At 41.1% G+C, this 14,378-nt stretch overlaps 1 protein-coding gene across 8 annotated transcripts in view; it reads left to right on the forward strand.

Annotated features, from left to right (window-relative positions):
- Ebf1 (EBF transcription factor 1) overlaps positions 1 to 14,378 on the forward strand; it is a 431,261-nt gene that overhangs the window by 388,326 nt on the left and 28,557 nt on the right. For all 8 annotated transcript variants that reach the window (XM_051168354.1, XM_051168355.1, XM_051168352.1 and 5 more), the window contains one exon: positions 9,950 to 10,038. In XM_051168354.1, the coding sequence (XP_051024311.1) occupies positions 9,950 to 10,038 (89 nt within the window). The remainder of the gene's footprint in view (positions 1 to 9,949; positions 10,039 to 14,378) is intronic.

The following is a 14,378-nucleotide window of genomic DNA, read 5'->3' on the forward strand; positions in this document are numbered from 1 at the left end:
CAGTATTTATCTAAAATACTTTCCCTGGTGCGTGTTCAAGTTCCAGTAAACCGTGTCTTATTGTACGACCTTTTCATTTTCCTTTGAAAAGGGATCAGCTCGTCAGATAAAAGCTACAAGCCTGAGTACAGGAAAAACGCGTGCTCAGAAAATCCAAGCATGATTGAAAACAAGATGTGTTAAATCAATGCGGTTTATCGCCTGCCTATTCCCGGCAATTGCTGTCCTAAGCTCATTGCGAACACACGCCGGATGATAAAAGTCCGGTGTCACAGCACTCGCTGGGGTGGGGACTGAAGAAAACATGTTTATCAGGCAGGCTGGGTGATTTTACACTCTTGATAACAGTTATTGTCAAAACTCTCTGGGAAGAAATCTGAAGAACAATTATAGAGGTAATATTGCTCTTGATATATCAGAAGGTCCGCCAGGAGAGAATTATGGATTTATCCTTAAGAAAGAAAGACAAAGTATGCTGGCCTTCAATTCTTAAACACCACTATCCATTACACAGTGAAAATCAGCCTTCCCTTTACCCTTACAGGAGCAAATCTGTCTTTGAAACTTAATCATAAATGATCCAGATTTTTTTTCTAATCCAAAATAAAAAGAAGAGATTGAAAGGCAAAAAAATAGAAATAGATATAAATCTATAAAACTATGACGATTTATCTTCAGTTTGCTGGAGGGAATTAATTTTAATTTTATACTTGACTCAAATTTGAAAATTGAAATTGAGGCCCCTAGAATGCCAAGCAGATCACAGGCCACCATACAGAATGGCAGAGTGAATTTTCTCCTCAGCTCTGTTACAATTAAAGAACAGCACAGTTCCCCTTTAATTCTCACAGTTTCACCTGCTTTCTGGTCTGGATGGAGTGTGACCCTCCCGAGAAAGAAGGGAGTCTGCATGTGAGGACATGCTTCTCACCAAGGACCTTCTAGAAAATTAGAAGTGGCTGTGAGATGAAATAGATCAGCCCAATGTATCATAAATGCATTACAAATCTTCTTTTCTCAAAAGAGAAACAGCCTTTGAAGCTCCTTACCAGCTATATCTAAAAGGAAAACTTGGTGTGTCAGTTAATTGTCAACTTGACACAATGTACAGTGACCTGGGAAGGTGGAGGAATTGTCTAGACCAGGTTGACTTATGGGGGATTGTCTGGATTGCTTAATTGAGGTGGGATGAAAGAGCCACCTTGATTGCTGCTCTGGGCAGGGACCATAACTGTATTAAGAATGAAGAAAGATAGCTGAAAGCAAGTGAGTGGGCAAGCCAACAAATGGGAGGGAAGGAGAGAGAGAGAGAGAGAGAGAGAGAGAGAGAGAGAGAGAGAGAGAGAGAGAGCAAGCCAACAGGGAATCTATTTTCTCTCCCTGTTCCTGACTGACTGCAGATATGATGTATTGAATTTCTGCCTTGACTTTCCCACAGTGATGGAATGTGACCTGGAACTGTGGAATTGTGTTGCTTTCAATGAGGGACATTTTAGTGCAGCAACAGAAAGGAAACTAAAGCATTTGGTAAGGCAGAAAACAAAGTTTCTTGATGAATGTGGAGGTGAGTTTAAAATACAAAGGTGTTTGCTGGTGGAATAAACTTAAAGAAATCAGACTTGCTCATCTGGATGAAGTTGGGATTATGGGTGTAAATACTCCTGGTAGCATAGGCAGGGATGAAAGTGCAGGCTAGTTGATTAAAAAATAAGACTTTTCCATATTCTGTGGATAGGTTCATCAGTAATAAAAAGTAGTCTCAGAATATCAAGCAAAGCTCAGCGCAAACAACAAAACCTAACAAGTCTCCTAGATTAACTTATACAACTAAATGCTTCAGTTTTGCACATTTGAATGGGGGTGCACATTTGGATGAGTGTACAAATAGTTTTAACGTTTATGTCAAGGGGATATTGTAAACATTTGTGAGATCACTTTTGATGGAAAGCACTTTGATCTTCTTGGGAAAGTCTTCTCCTATGACAGTGGGCTCTGTTTGAAATGGCATGACTATACAGGAGCATTGGGACCACTAACATCTTTGAAAAGTCTCCAGAGGTCCTTGTAGCTTAGAGAAAACCGAGTTTCAAGTGGGACACTATAAAGGACTAGTCTTCTATGGCAGATACTCTTAACAGTCACCTGACAAAATATAAATTGGTATAAATGTATTGCAAGTTAGTCAGGAGATATGTGCACCCAAGGATTCAAGAGGTCCATATCCTTTCACCCAGGAATGTATTCCAAGTGTTGTTCATTATAGCTCCTGTTAAGTCAATGAGCATTTTGGGTGAAAAAAGTCTACATGCTTGCTAATAGGGCATTTGATGCCACAAATGATGGCCATTCATAAAATGTTATTGCTACAACATTTAAAAAATTAGGTGGGTATAACTAGGCACTTAATATGTATTTACACAAAACAGCATTGAGAAGGTATCTGAAAACATACATAACCCTAAGGCAGGAATAGTGCTTCTTTGTGGAAGGTGGGATTATGAAGATCTTCCTTCCCATTGTGACTTAAAAAGTTCTATAGAGTTCTCTAGAATAAGAATTTATCGCTTTTAGATGCAGAGCTACTGTAAAGCTATTTCATCTCCAAAACCAAAAGTGAGTCGCCCGCCTTCTTTTCTTCCTCCTCCTGATGTTTTTGCTCCCTGAAGCGTTATTAATATCCAAACACACACAAGTTCTTTATATTTCATTCAACTCCTCAGGGCTTAGTCACCTCCAGCTTTCTCAGGCTCTTGAGTTTCTGTCTCTGTCTCCTCTGTGTTTGCATCATGTGTGTCTCCTTATAAAAAATGGCTGACCCGCACCCGTTACCCTACACTTCTGATTATATAATCATTCTTTCGCTTGATTTCTGCATCTCGAAGTTGTTACCACAAAAGAGGTTCACACGCTACAAATCTGTCAGGGCATGGTCAAAACTAGTTCAAGATTCTCCCCTCCCCCCTCCATCGATTAATTCTTCCTATATCGATTCCATCTTGACACCTTTATGGTTGGAATCGCAGCCTTCCATGATTCAGTGAGCCCGCTTTGGAAGCTCCTGTGAATCTCAGGGCAGGGCCACCAGGCTGTGAAAGCTTTTCTTACTAAAAGCTGACTTGGGGGCCTGGCTTGCAGGAGGATTGCTTTTAGGCATCTTAGGGCATGTATCCGGTCCGTGGAGATGCTGTCTTGTCATGGTGCTATTCTCCCAACATCGAGGCAGGTAAGGAAACACCTATATGGCTTGAAGTACAACCAGCTTCTTCATTTATACACTGTTTGTGGCTCTTGTTTGGGTTTCTGGTTGATTCTTTTTTTCCATTAGTATATTTTAGAGTCACTCTTAAAGATAGCTTTGCGAAGATAACCTGCTGTTTTATTGTTTACCTCTGGGTGTTAATTTAGTGACTGAGGGAAAAAAATGGGGCCATTGCGGAACAAAAAGGCTCTGCCTAGCATATAAGTAATCACTCTCCTGTCCAGAATGGATCTGCCTGGAAGGGAAATGCTTGGCTGTTACTCTTTCGGTTCAAATATAGAGTAGTCACCAGGGAAGCTGGGAGACCCACGTGCTAGTTTTATCCTTGCCTCTGCTATGAGCTTTTATTTATTACTTGGCATGGAGTCTACATATTTGTTTGGACATTAAATGGCAATAGAATATAAATATTACCTTCTTAATATCTGCATTTCTTTTTATTTCCAGTCAAAATGACATCATGTCATGTAACCGTTAAAAAAAGGAAATTAAAACCCCAGAAATATGTTAAAGCACCTCTGTGAGTTGCTGAGCTGTAAATGCCATTCACACTGTGAGCTTTGGTCTGAGTGGCACCCACAGCACTTTCCGTGTGTGTTTGGGGACACAGTTCTCCAGGCCCATCTCCATTGTTTCCGGGAACTAATGCTCTAGAAGCTGAAAGATGGTGGACAAAGAATGATTTCTTTTTAAAGGGAACCCAGAAAAGCAAAGAGATAAATTCAATCCTCACAACTGCAGGTGCTCCCTTTAAGATTTTTTAACCTGTAAATATCCTGGAAGGGAATTCTTTTACTTGATTTGTTTGTGAAATGGATTTCTTTTATTTTTTTAAAAGACCACATACATATACATTTTTTCAAAATTGACTCATTACTAGGTGTTTTAATCAGAATTTGCTGTCTTTTTATGATTAGAATTACTGTATAGGATCCAGTTGTGATGCCTGCATTTTATTAGCCTAGAGTGTCTCGTGCAGCAGGGGCCTCTGGACACTGCAACAATAGCTTGCTACAGTGGGAGCTGTGCTGTTTTGGCAGGAACTGAAGTGACACCCACTAGGACAAAGACCTCATAAAGAAGTTGGAAATGGAAAGTTACTGGTTTCCTTTAAAGAGCTTTGAGCTGATGAGGCTGGAAAGGGAACCTGAAGCCATTTCTAAGTAGCCCCAGAACAAGTAGATGAGATGCCTTGATATTTTTAACTATTTAATTAACTGTTGTGGTTGGTTTTTTTTTTTTTTTTTTTTTTTTAAGAGATAGCTTTTCTGCAGATGAAATGAGAATCTTGGCTGCTGAGCGTGCTCCCCTGTCTAGTGCCCATTCTCAGTGCCCAATCACAGCCTGAAAGCACAGTGGCCCTGACATCTCAGGCATCACATTTAGCCCGAAACCTGAAGGTCCTGATGAGAGCACTTGCCTTATGCCTTTGCAAGAAAGTTCCGGACTTTCTTTAGCACACTGCGCACTGCTCCATGATGACACATATAGTCAAGAAGTGCATGTCTACCACAAGAGTGGTTCTCAACCTTCCTGATGCTGCAACCCTTTAGTGTACAGCTCCTTCTGTTGCGGTGACCCCAATCATAAAATTATTTCATGGCTACTCCCTATTTTTCTACTGTTATGAATCATAATGTCAAGATCTATCTGCAGGATCTCTGATAGGTAACCCCCATGGAAGAGTTGTTTGACCTCCAAAAGGGTCAGAACCCAGAAGTTGAGAGTTGCTGGACTAGAAAGTAAGTTGGAAGAGGTCAGGGGACGGCATCTCGATTAATCACGGTTCTCCAGTAGTCTGGTCCCCTCTATGTCACCATTCATTAGAAGTTGTTCAATGTGGTCACCATGAGGAAGACAAGGCAGGGGACTTTGGAGCAAGAGGGAAAGCTGAACTAAGATGACCAGGCTGGGCTCTGACTTTACAATAGAAGTTTTCCATGTTTTCTTTTGGGTTATACACTCTTTAAATTTTTTCTTTTAAAGGTTTAAGATGCTGTGATGACACAAAACAGCTAATTCCTAAAAATGGGTGTGGTCATCGCTACAAATAAACCATGGCTTGAAATCTCTATCTTTGAGCATCCTCCCCAAAAAAGTGCATACACTGGTCCTATTTTATTCCTAGGATTTAAACCTTGAGCCATTTCTATTTGGGACAAGGGGCTTTTTTTCTCTCTAAGCCTGTGAGCCTTCTTTATCCTACTGTCTATCATCCTTACCTGATTTTGGGGTGAATGCATCTGCAGTCCCTGTCAGGGTGAGGATGAGATGCTTGGAAGCAGGATCCAAAGAGCCCCTTTGCCATCCCTTGCCTTCTATAGTTCACAGTCTCACTTGTTTTTCTTTTTTAGTTGCCCATTCCTTTTTATGTGGTTAACTGCGCTCAGTTAAGCTGTTTTGTTTTTGTTTTGTTTCGTTTCTCTACCAGTTTCTCAGAATTGTCCCAGGTTCGAGGGGGGAAATTGATTAGTCCCATTTCTGACACTGCCCCTGAGCCCTGCACTTGAGTACAATGAGGTCACTTTGTTGAAAAATTAACTTTATATTACATTCTTGCAGGGTAGATGCATGTCCCTAAGGTACCACTACCCCTGCTGATGAAATAAATACACCTTCTTTATGATTCTCCCTCATTACCCTCTCTGTTGATTTTCTGAGAGTTTATGTATAGTTCCATATTTATACAACTGGGCAAAAGTATACTACTTATTTTTCTTATGGTCGGTAATAACCTATGCAAGGTTATTAAAGGGTACACAGACCCCTTTTAAGGCATACTTTCTTATGTCATTACTTTATACAAGCAGGTCAGATTCCATCTCAGCAACAATCCTCTTGCTCTTAACCTTTTTCTCTGATTATAAAAGTAATATATTGTGCTTATTGTGCAAGGGTGGTGGAAATGAAAACAGAAAATGTGCAGGTCAAAGAAGAGTAAGAAAAGCATTTTAGGAACCATGAGTTTTAGAAGTAACTAATACTTGTCAGTCTATGTACAAACACTGTTGTTTATTACATATATTGGTAGGTAGGTAGGTAGGTACGTAGATAGATGGGTAAGTTCATAGGGAAGTAGATTGATTGATTGGTTGATTGATTCATTCATTCTAAAGTCACTACACTAGTGGCTGGAAACATTGCTCAATGACTAAGATCACTTGATGCTATTGCAGAGGATCCAGATTTGGTTCCCAGAATCCTCATGGTGACTCATCACCACCTGTAACTCAAGTACCAGAAGATCCAATGCCCCCTTTTGCACTCCTTGGGTACCAGACACACATACCTACATTCAGGCACTCATACATAGACATAAAAAAAGTGTCCACACTATACACAGGCCCCTGTAGTCTTTTTAACCTAACACTAGAAATGTCAGTAAGTTAGAGTTTGTCATAGGACATTGATTCTGAGACTGGGATCCTATTCTGCTCTACATAGTACTCTGCCACTTTTTCCTTTTCTCTTCATTGAACTCAGTTCGATCTTCTCTTCTCAGATAGGGAGAGTTGTGTATGTTTTAAAGCCTAATGCCACTATAGATCCTTATTAGATGATCTCTCACGCATGGAGAGATCATGTATGCAGAGACTGCATGCAGAGAAGTGAGCAGGCTCCTTTGAGTTTGGGATAGAATATCTTGTCTTGCATGGCTTCAGTGTTAATGTTGGAACATTCCATTGTACTATTCAGTACTGAAATACTGAGTGTAGGACAACACACTTGAAAATGTGAGCAAGGAGCTAATCCTAAAGGCACAGAGAGTAAATAAGAAACCTTCTCCATGGCTCACTATTTAAAATACCTCCTCTGTCATGGTTTATGTCCATAGCATAGATGCTTATTTTTGTTTGAGTAATGAGCTTAATATGTCTAATCCAATTACTCTTCATGGCAATAGAATGATTCTCAGCTCTTTTGCTATTAGTTCCATATGATCTTTGGTTTGATTCTTTTAATTGCTGATATTAAGTGTCAGTCATTCTGCAGTGAGTTGGCCTTGTAGCCAGAAAATCCTCCCCACCCCCAGCATAAGAGCTTTTCAATGAGCAGCATGGGTTTCTAGACACACCAGCAATTCATTATGCCAATCACGAAATAGGAGGATGCATGCCTTTTGTGTTATTGGTGGCTGAGATTGAAAACAAAAATTGTAGGAGTCCGAATTATGTGTTCAGGGACTGGGGTGATACTCTTAATTGTTTAAAGCTACTGTTTATAGTTAGACATTTTTTTCCTGACAATTAGCATTATGGGTAGCTGTGGATATGCTATATAACTGAACCCCCAGTGCTCAACACATTTCTTGATTAAATACCATGCACTTTATGAGTAACACCTTCTGTGCAGAAAGAGCTCCATGGCCTTTTTTTCTACAAGCCAATCTGAAGAAAGAATTCTTCTCAAGGACTTGGAAAGAATTCATAAAAGGAAAGGAATAATAAATAGTGTACCTTAACTCATACACTAGAACAGAGAGGCTCGCTACACCTGGCTGTAATTTTCACTAATTTCCACAAGAGACAGATGGAAAGTTTATTGTTTGGAGGGGTGAGGGAGGGAGAGGGGCATTACCTGAGTCTCACATTTGCAAAAATGTTTACATTATCCAAAAGGAAGATGCAGCTCTATTAATGACCTCAAGACACACTAGAGTTTAGAGAAGGGGGGATCTTTTAAATAAAGTTACTTGAAGTTCATTCTGCTTTAAAACATACAAGTAGAGTAAAAGTACTTTCCCTGATTTATGTGTCTTTGGGAGAAACAGTTACTGGCTTTTTACTAACCTATGTAAAACAATGTACTTTTGTAAATGGATTTCTGGCCACTTTATTCAGCTACCCTCCCCCTCTTTTTCTTACATAAAAAAGTAAGCACTGTCAATCAAGGAATTTTAAGGTTTATTTCCTCTTTAGCAATGATTGATAGCCTTTTAGATTTACAAGTTGACAAGTTAAAGGGTTCTATTGGTATAATTATGCTCTAAATTCACAGTCTTTCAATTTAAATGTCCTTTTAAAACCAAGAGATTATCATACCTGTATTTTGAAAAGTGGGCCAGTCAGTTTGGGTTGGTATACAAATTGCTTCCATTAGCCTTGGGACCTATTTGAATTTAATACAGTTTTTTAAAGTTAGTATGAATCTTACTTTTAAAATTTAGGTTAATGGAAATGCATTTCAAGTAAAGCATGTGGCAACTTGGGTTTTTTTTTTAATGTATAGATAAAATGTTAGGGCTGAAGAGACAGTCTTTTTATTCAGCAAGGAAGAAAATATGCAATGAAATATCCTAGTTAAAGTTAAAAGAAAAGAAAGAAACAAAGAAAGAAAGAAAAGAAATGCAACTGTAATAATAATAATAATAATAATAATAATAATAAAGCAAAATCCAACTGCCTACTTATTGCCCACAATACTGAAACTGTGAGTAGAGGAGCGTCTTGCTATCTTTCCTTTCTCCTCAGCCTAGATAGGCTCAAGATTTGGGCCCAGGGGTCCCGCTCAAACTAAGGCACCAGCCAAGGACAGTACAGGCGGTAAACTTTAAACCCCTACCCAGATCTAGCCAATGGTTAGAACATTCTCCACAGTTGAATGGAGAGTGGGATATGACTTTCTCACGTACTCTGGTGCCTCACATTTGACCATGTCCCCTGGAGGGGGAGACCTGGTGGCACTCAGAGGAAGGACAGCAGGTTACCGAGAAGAGACTTGATACCCTATGAGCATATACAGGGGGAGGTAGTCCCCCTCAGGAACAGTCATAGGGGAGGGGAATACGGGGAAAAGGGGAGGGAGGGAAGAATGGGAGGACACAAGGGATGGGATAACCATTGAGATGTAACAAGAATAAATTAATAATAAAAAATTTTTAAAAATGCAAAAAAACCCAAAAAAGATGGTTTGTATCCTGCAAAGGAATTCTGAAAAGTATAGCATAGACTCTAATATCTACTTGGTCTAGTTTAGCAGAGTGTGTCCAGCAGGACACAATGAGGTCCATTGTCTCCCAATGTTGTTATTGCAATTGGCTTTCTGAATCTTTTAGTAAATCATTCTTAGGCTCAGCTGGCTATGCTAGTATTCCACGGAGGTTGGCCTTTTTCAAATAATATCATCGCTGTGAGCGGGTCTGTCACTGAAGATGGGAAGGTTTGGAGACAAGGGCCTAGGCAATGCTGGTCCGTGAAGATTCTTTTAAGGGTTTAAGAGACATGCCTCTCTCTCCCCTGTGCCCACCACCAACTTCACTGCATAGAAAGTGCTGAGATAGTGGATCCACGAACATTTACAAGAGATTCTACAGATATTGGCGTGAACCCTGTTATCTAGAATATAGTATAGACACCTTCAGACAAGCCTGTGAATTTTATACCCAGCATTCTGTGATGAGAAGAATCTTCAAACCTTGCAACAAATTTTACTTTTTACTTAGGGTTATATTAAGGATGTAGAATTTGGCCCTAGGAGCCTTGTTCTGAGACCCTCTTCTTTCTTGCTGCCAATGATTCTTCAAGAGAGTCCTCTCCATAGTAAATAAAATAGATGGTGGCAATGCTCACTGCAGAGAGAATCTGCTCAAGAGACTAAGGAGTATCTGTTGAATGTTAATCTACACCATCTGTGCTGCAAACCATGATTTATTTCCCAAAGTGTCTGAATCTTGTGACTTCTTCCTTACAGCGCTCAATGAACCGACCATCGACTACGGTTTCCAGAGGTTACAGAAGGTCATTCCCCGGCATCCTGGTGACCCAGAGCGCTTGCCGAAGGTCAGAATCTCCCCTCTTTGGGACAGGGTTTCTAGAAAGTTGAATTTGAGAATAGCAAAATACCTCTTGGACAGGATTAAAAAATAGTTCATAGATAACCAACTCATATTAGTGCATTGTGTGTCATGATAAAAGCTAGCAAGCACTTTGGGCTAGGCAATGCTGTACCTATTTTAGTATATAGCATGCTACTTTACAATCTCAGTAGCTTTTCATGTTGGTACTATTCCCCTAGTATTTTAGAAAAGAAAAGAATGAAGCAGAGAGAGGTCAGACAATTTGCCCAAGGTCACACAGCATGTACCTTACTGAGATTTAAATCTTCCTAGTCTGTGTCTGGGCTAATCACTCAGTATGCCATATTGATTCTCAAGATGAAAAGGAATGCAGATTTTTATCTGCTCAAAGGGCTATACCTACCTCTGGTGAGGATAGAATGAGCTCGAAGGGAAATGTATTGGTAGATTTGGTAGAAAGAGCTAGAAAGACAGTAGATGTAGATATTGAGACTCGTCAAATTAGACATCTTTTCTGATATGGTGTCTTCCTTATTTGAAACTCAATGAGACAAACAATGGAAAAATCAAGATAACAATCATGTTGCTATCAAGGCAGAAACTGGAGATTGAGTCTTGGTATGATGATTGTGTGCCTCCTGTGGGAGGTCGCACAGTCCCAGCCCTATACCGAAGAGACCAGGGGTTTGTCTGGGAAGGAGAGCCAGACACTACTGATCATGTCTAGAAATAGGAGGTGCACCAAAAAAGTTCCCCCAAAGTTCTATGAGGCCTCAGCACAGAGGTCTCAGGATGTCACTCCTGTCACTGACCTAGCACATGACATAGGGTAACCCTGGTTACATGTCAGTTGAATCAAAATGGGAGCAGAAAACCCCTATCCCCTGAGCAACTGAACATATGCTTTATCCTCTATGCCTCAGTTTCTCCCTTTACAAAATTGGGATAGTAGAATAATAGAAAGATGGAAATGGGAGCCACCTCTGGTTAAATGGTTGACATCTAAAGAAGCCAGGCAGTAAATTTCCTTTTCTTTTTTCAAAAGGATAGGAGAAAAATCAGAATAGAATGTAGTTTTGTTTACTTACACTTAAAAACATTAGATTTAAACATGTTGGATAACTAGCCCAGGCACATGCCACTTTGTCCCTGGGGTCCTTTCGGTGAACCACTCAGCCCTTTCTTCCTGCATTGTGGAGGAGTAATCAGGGACACAATGGACGTGTGTGTGTGTTAAGGAAACACGGCTTGCTTCCAAGCACTCCAACAGTGTAAGGACTGTGGCCAGAGGAGCCCACCCCAGGAAGCTCTCCTTGTGACTCAGAGCACAGTGGCTGTCCTCTTGGCTCTGTGTGTTAAGGTGGAGCAAGAGTTCAAGGGTAGGGTCAGGAAGTGGCGGATGGAGCCAGCACAAAGGTATTCCTGTGGATGAGAGAGAGAGAGAGAGAGAGAGAGAGAGAGAGAGAGAGAGAGAGAGAGAGAGAGATTTATACTCCTACTATCCATTGTTAGGGCCATAGGAAGGGCCTCCGCCTTTCTCAGACTCATGGTCAGTTTTTGTCAAACAGGGGTGTTTCAGTGAACTGTGGACCACACACCTTAAAAAACAAACTCCACTTTATTAAACCCATGTGTTTGTGAATAGACAAAGCTAGATTCATACAACCACCCACATATTCTGTCAAATGAAACTGCTCCAAAGACCACGCAGACAGCTTTCCATAATAATATGCCTTTGTATATAGGCTTGCACTTTTTCAAACAACTTGGACTTGCTTTGTTTTACTGGATCCTGTCTTGTGAAAGAGGTTGGAAAAATAGCTCCTCATCTCCCTTTCCCATTAACCAAACAGGGAAAGAGGAGCAAGCAGACTCTTTGTAAATCATTTCATCTCTGAAAGACTCTATAATTATGCTAACCCTCCATGTTTAGAGGTTTCCATTTCTTTCCTATGCACACAGAGAAGAGCAGGCAAGGGTCTTTGAAACACTTAGAGTATCCTTTTTTTCACTGGTTAACAGACCTCCTTCTCTGGGTCCTACAGAGGAAATGTGACCTTGGGGTCCAGGTTGAGTTCTTATAAAGGAGGGGGGGGCATAAGGACTGTGGCCAATCAGAAGCTGAGATGTTAATTGCTTTGGTGATGCCACACAGAAACTCTGAGCAAGGTGCTTCCTCACCTTTGAAGGCCAAAGGCAGGGTCTCCCTCCCTTGGAGTTTGCTACTTGTCTTCATAAACAGCCTGGGGACCTCAGCCCACAGGCAGTGCAAGCAGGCCTTGAGCCAGCTTTCCGCACCTTGCCTGTGACTCTTGGGAAGTCAGGATTGTGTTTGTTTCATGCCTATTGCAAGTCTAGCACTGCTTGATGGCATCTGCTGCAGAGCAGAGAGGCCAAGTGAGCCAGCATGCAAGCCAGACACACAGGAGCTTGGAAAGCAGACCCAGGACTTGGTGCATGCAAGTCTGAAGCCATGAGTCTCTCCTCTGTGCAGCAGCTGTCTCACAGTGCTCCTAGGAACTAAGGAGAAAATGCTTACAAAGAGAAATTCCAGGCACCTCCAGTAAGTGGGGACACAAATCTCTGCATGGCATGCCTCTCACATTCCACAGAGTTGGGCCTTTAGGCTGAGCCCCTGGAGGAGTTCTATCTGATGACTGCCTATGACATCACTGCCAGCCAGTGAGAAAGCTCAAAGTTGAACTTGGGTCTGTGAGTTCAAAACGCTCCCTGTATCTAATATGTTCAATGTCCACTGTTCCTTCCGAACTGGTCACTCAAGTACCTCTGCCTGCTGGCAATTACCTTCCACCTCCTCTTCCTCAGCAGTGTCTTCTGTCCATCCCCCTCAGATTCTCAGCAGCTTTCCTTCTTCCTCCCATCAAGAGAGGCTGGCATGGCAATCTTTAACAGGCAAACACAGTTTGATTATGAGATCCAGTCTCCCTTTTAAAGAAAATCAAGCAGTTTGGGGAAAGCAACAAAGGCCACATTTGTGTATTTTGCTTTATGGAGCTGAAAATATCTGGTAAATTGATCCAGTGGGAGTCATAAATACACATTACTTTATCTTGTTCTTCGTGTCCTATACCCCAGAGCCTTGATAGAACAACGCCGCTTAATAGACTTAAGAAAGAGTAATTACACTCATTGGTTGTGTGATTTTTCAGCCCTCCCAGCCCTGCCTGACCTTCTAATTTAGCTCACCGTGTCTAACTAATGCATTTATATGCATCTTTTATGAAGCATGGATGGCACAGGATTGACTGTTCACAGTCTTTTTCAAGCTGTCTGCCCAGGTTCTCGATCTGGTTGGTAGGGAAGGCAGCAGGAGCCATCCATCTCCATACATTTGCATGGATAGACAGCCATAGACATGGCTGTGAGCATTTTTCATCCCTTATGAAACATAATAAAAAGTATTTATTACATTTTTACTTTAAAGCTTTTATACATTCTAGCATTATTTACAGCTAAACACGCAGGCAAAGGATGCAAGTGTTTTTAAAATCATTAGTGCTAATGTTCCAGCTTGTCAGAAGTGCTTAAATTCTCCTGCACTTCGTCTAAAAAACTTGGTACTGTTGCCTCTTAAGAACAACACATTTAAAGCATCTCGCAAGTCAGGTCTGCAAACACTGCTGACAGTCTGTGATGGATGATATTGCAAAATTTGCAAGATGTTTGTAATTTCTCATAGCCGACATATTAAGGAATGGATTAAGAAATTCAGAGCCCGTATGGGTAACAGTCATCCCCCCCAAACCCCAGCCAAACCATGAACCCCCAAGAGCTCACCAGAATCTCTCACTCGGCTGTCTCTCCCAACTTCCCACTCAGCCATTGGATCCCAATTGTTCTCACAGCATTTTCTCTCACCATATGGTCCCCTCATTACCATACACTAAGAGTCCATATGGGAAACTTGTGAAATGAACTGTATTCATTTTAACTGCCAGATGAGCAGCCTTGTGCTTTGCAAGCCTAGCTTAAGTCATCTGCTGTCTTCATGTTGTTATGGCAACACGGCACCAATAAAAAATTCTAATCTACTGTAAGTGATCACAATATTTTAAGTGCTTGGCTATAACTGGCCTCAGAAGGGACATGGGACAGAAGGGCTTTGATTTGTCCAAAGACATATGAAGGTGGTAGTTGATTCCAGCAGGTGTCAGTAAGGGAGAGAGGAAGATTACTGCTAATATGTCCATGGTGCCATCTAGCAAAACATGGCTTGTCACGGGGATGGAATACAGAGGGGTAGGTTGCAGGACACATAGATCATAGACCCTTTGGGTGAAGCTAAAAACACCACAGTGAATG

This window comes from Acomys russatus, chromosome 25 (assembly GCF_903995435.1).
Source record: "Acomys russatus chromosome 25, mAcoRus1.1, whole genome shotgun sequence".
NCBI classification, from domain to species: Eukaryota; Metazoa; Chordata; class Mammalia; order Rodentia; family Muridae; genus Acomys; species Acomys russatus.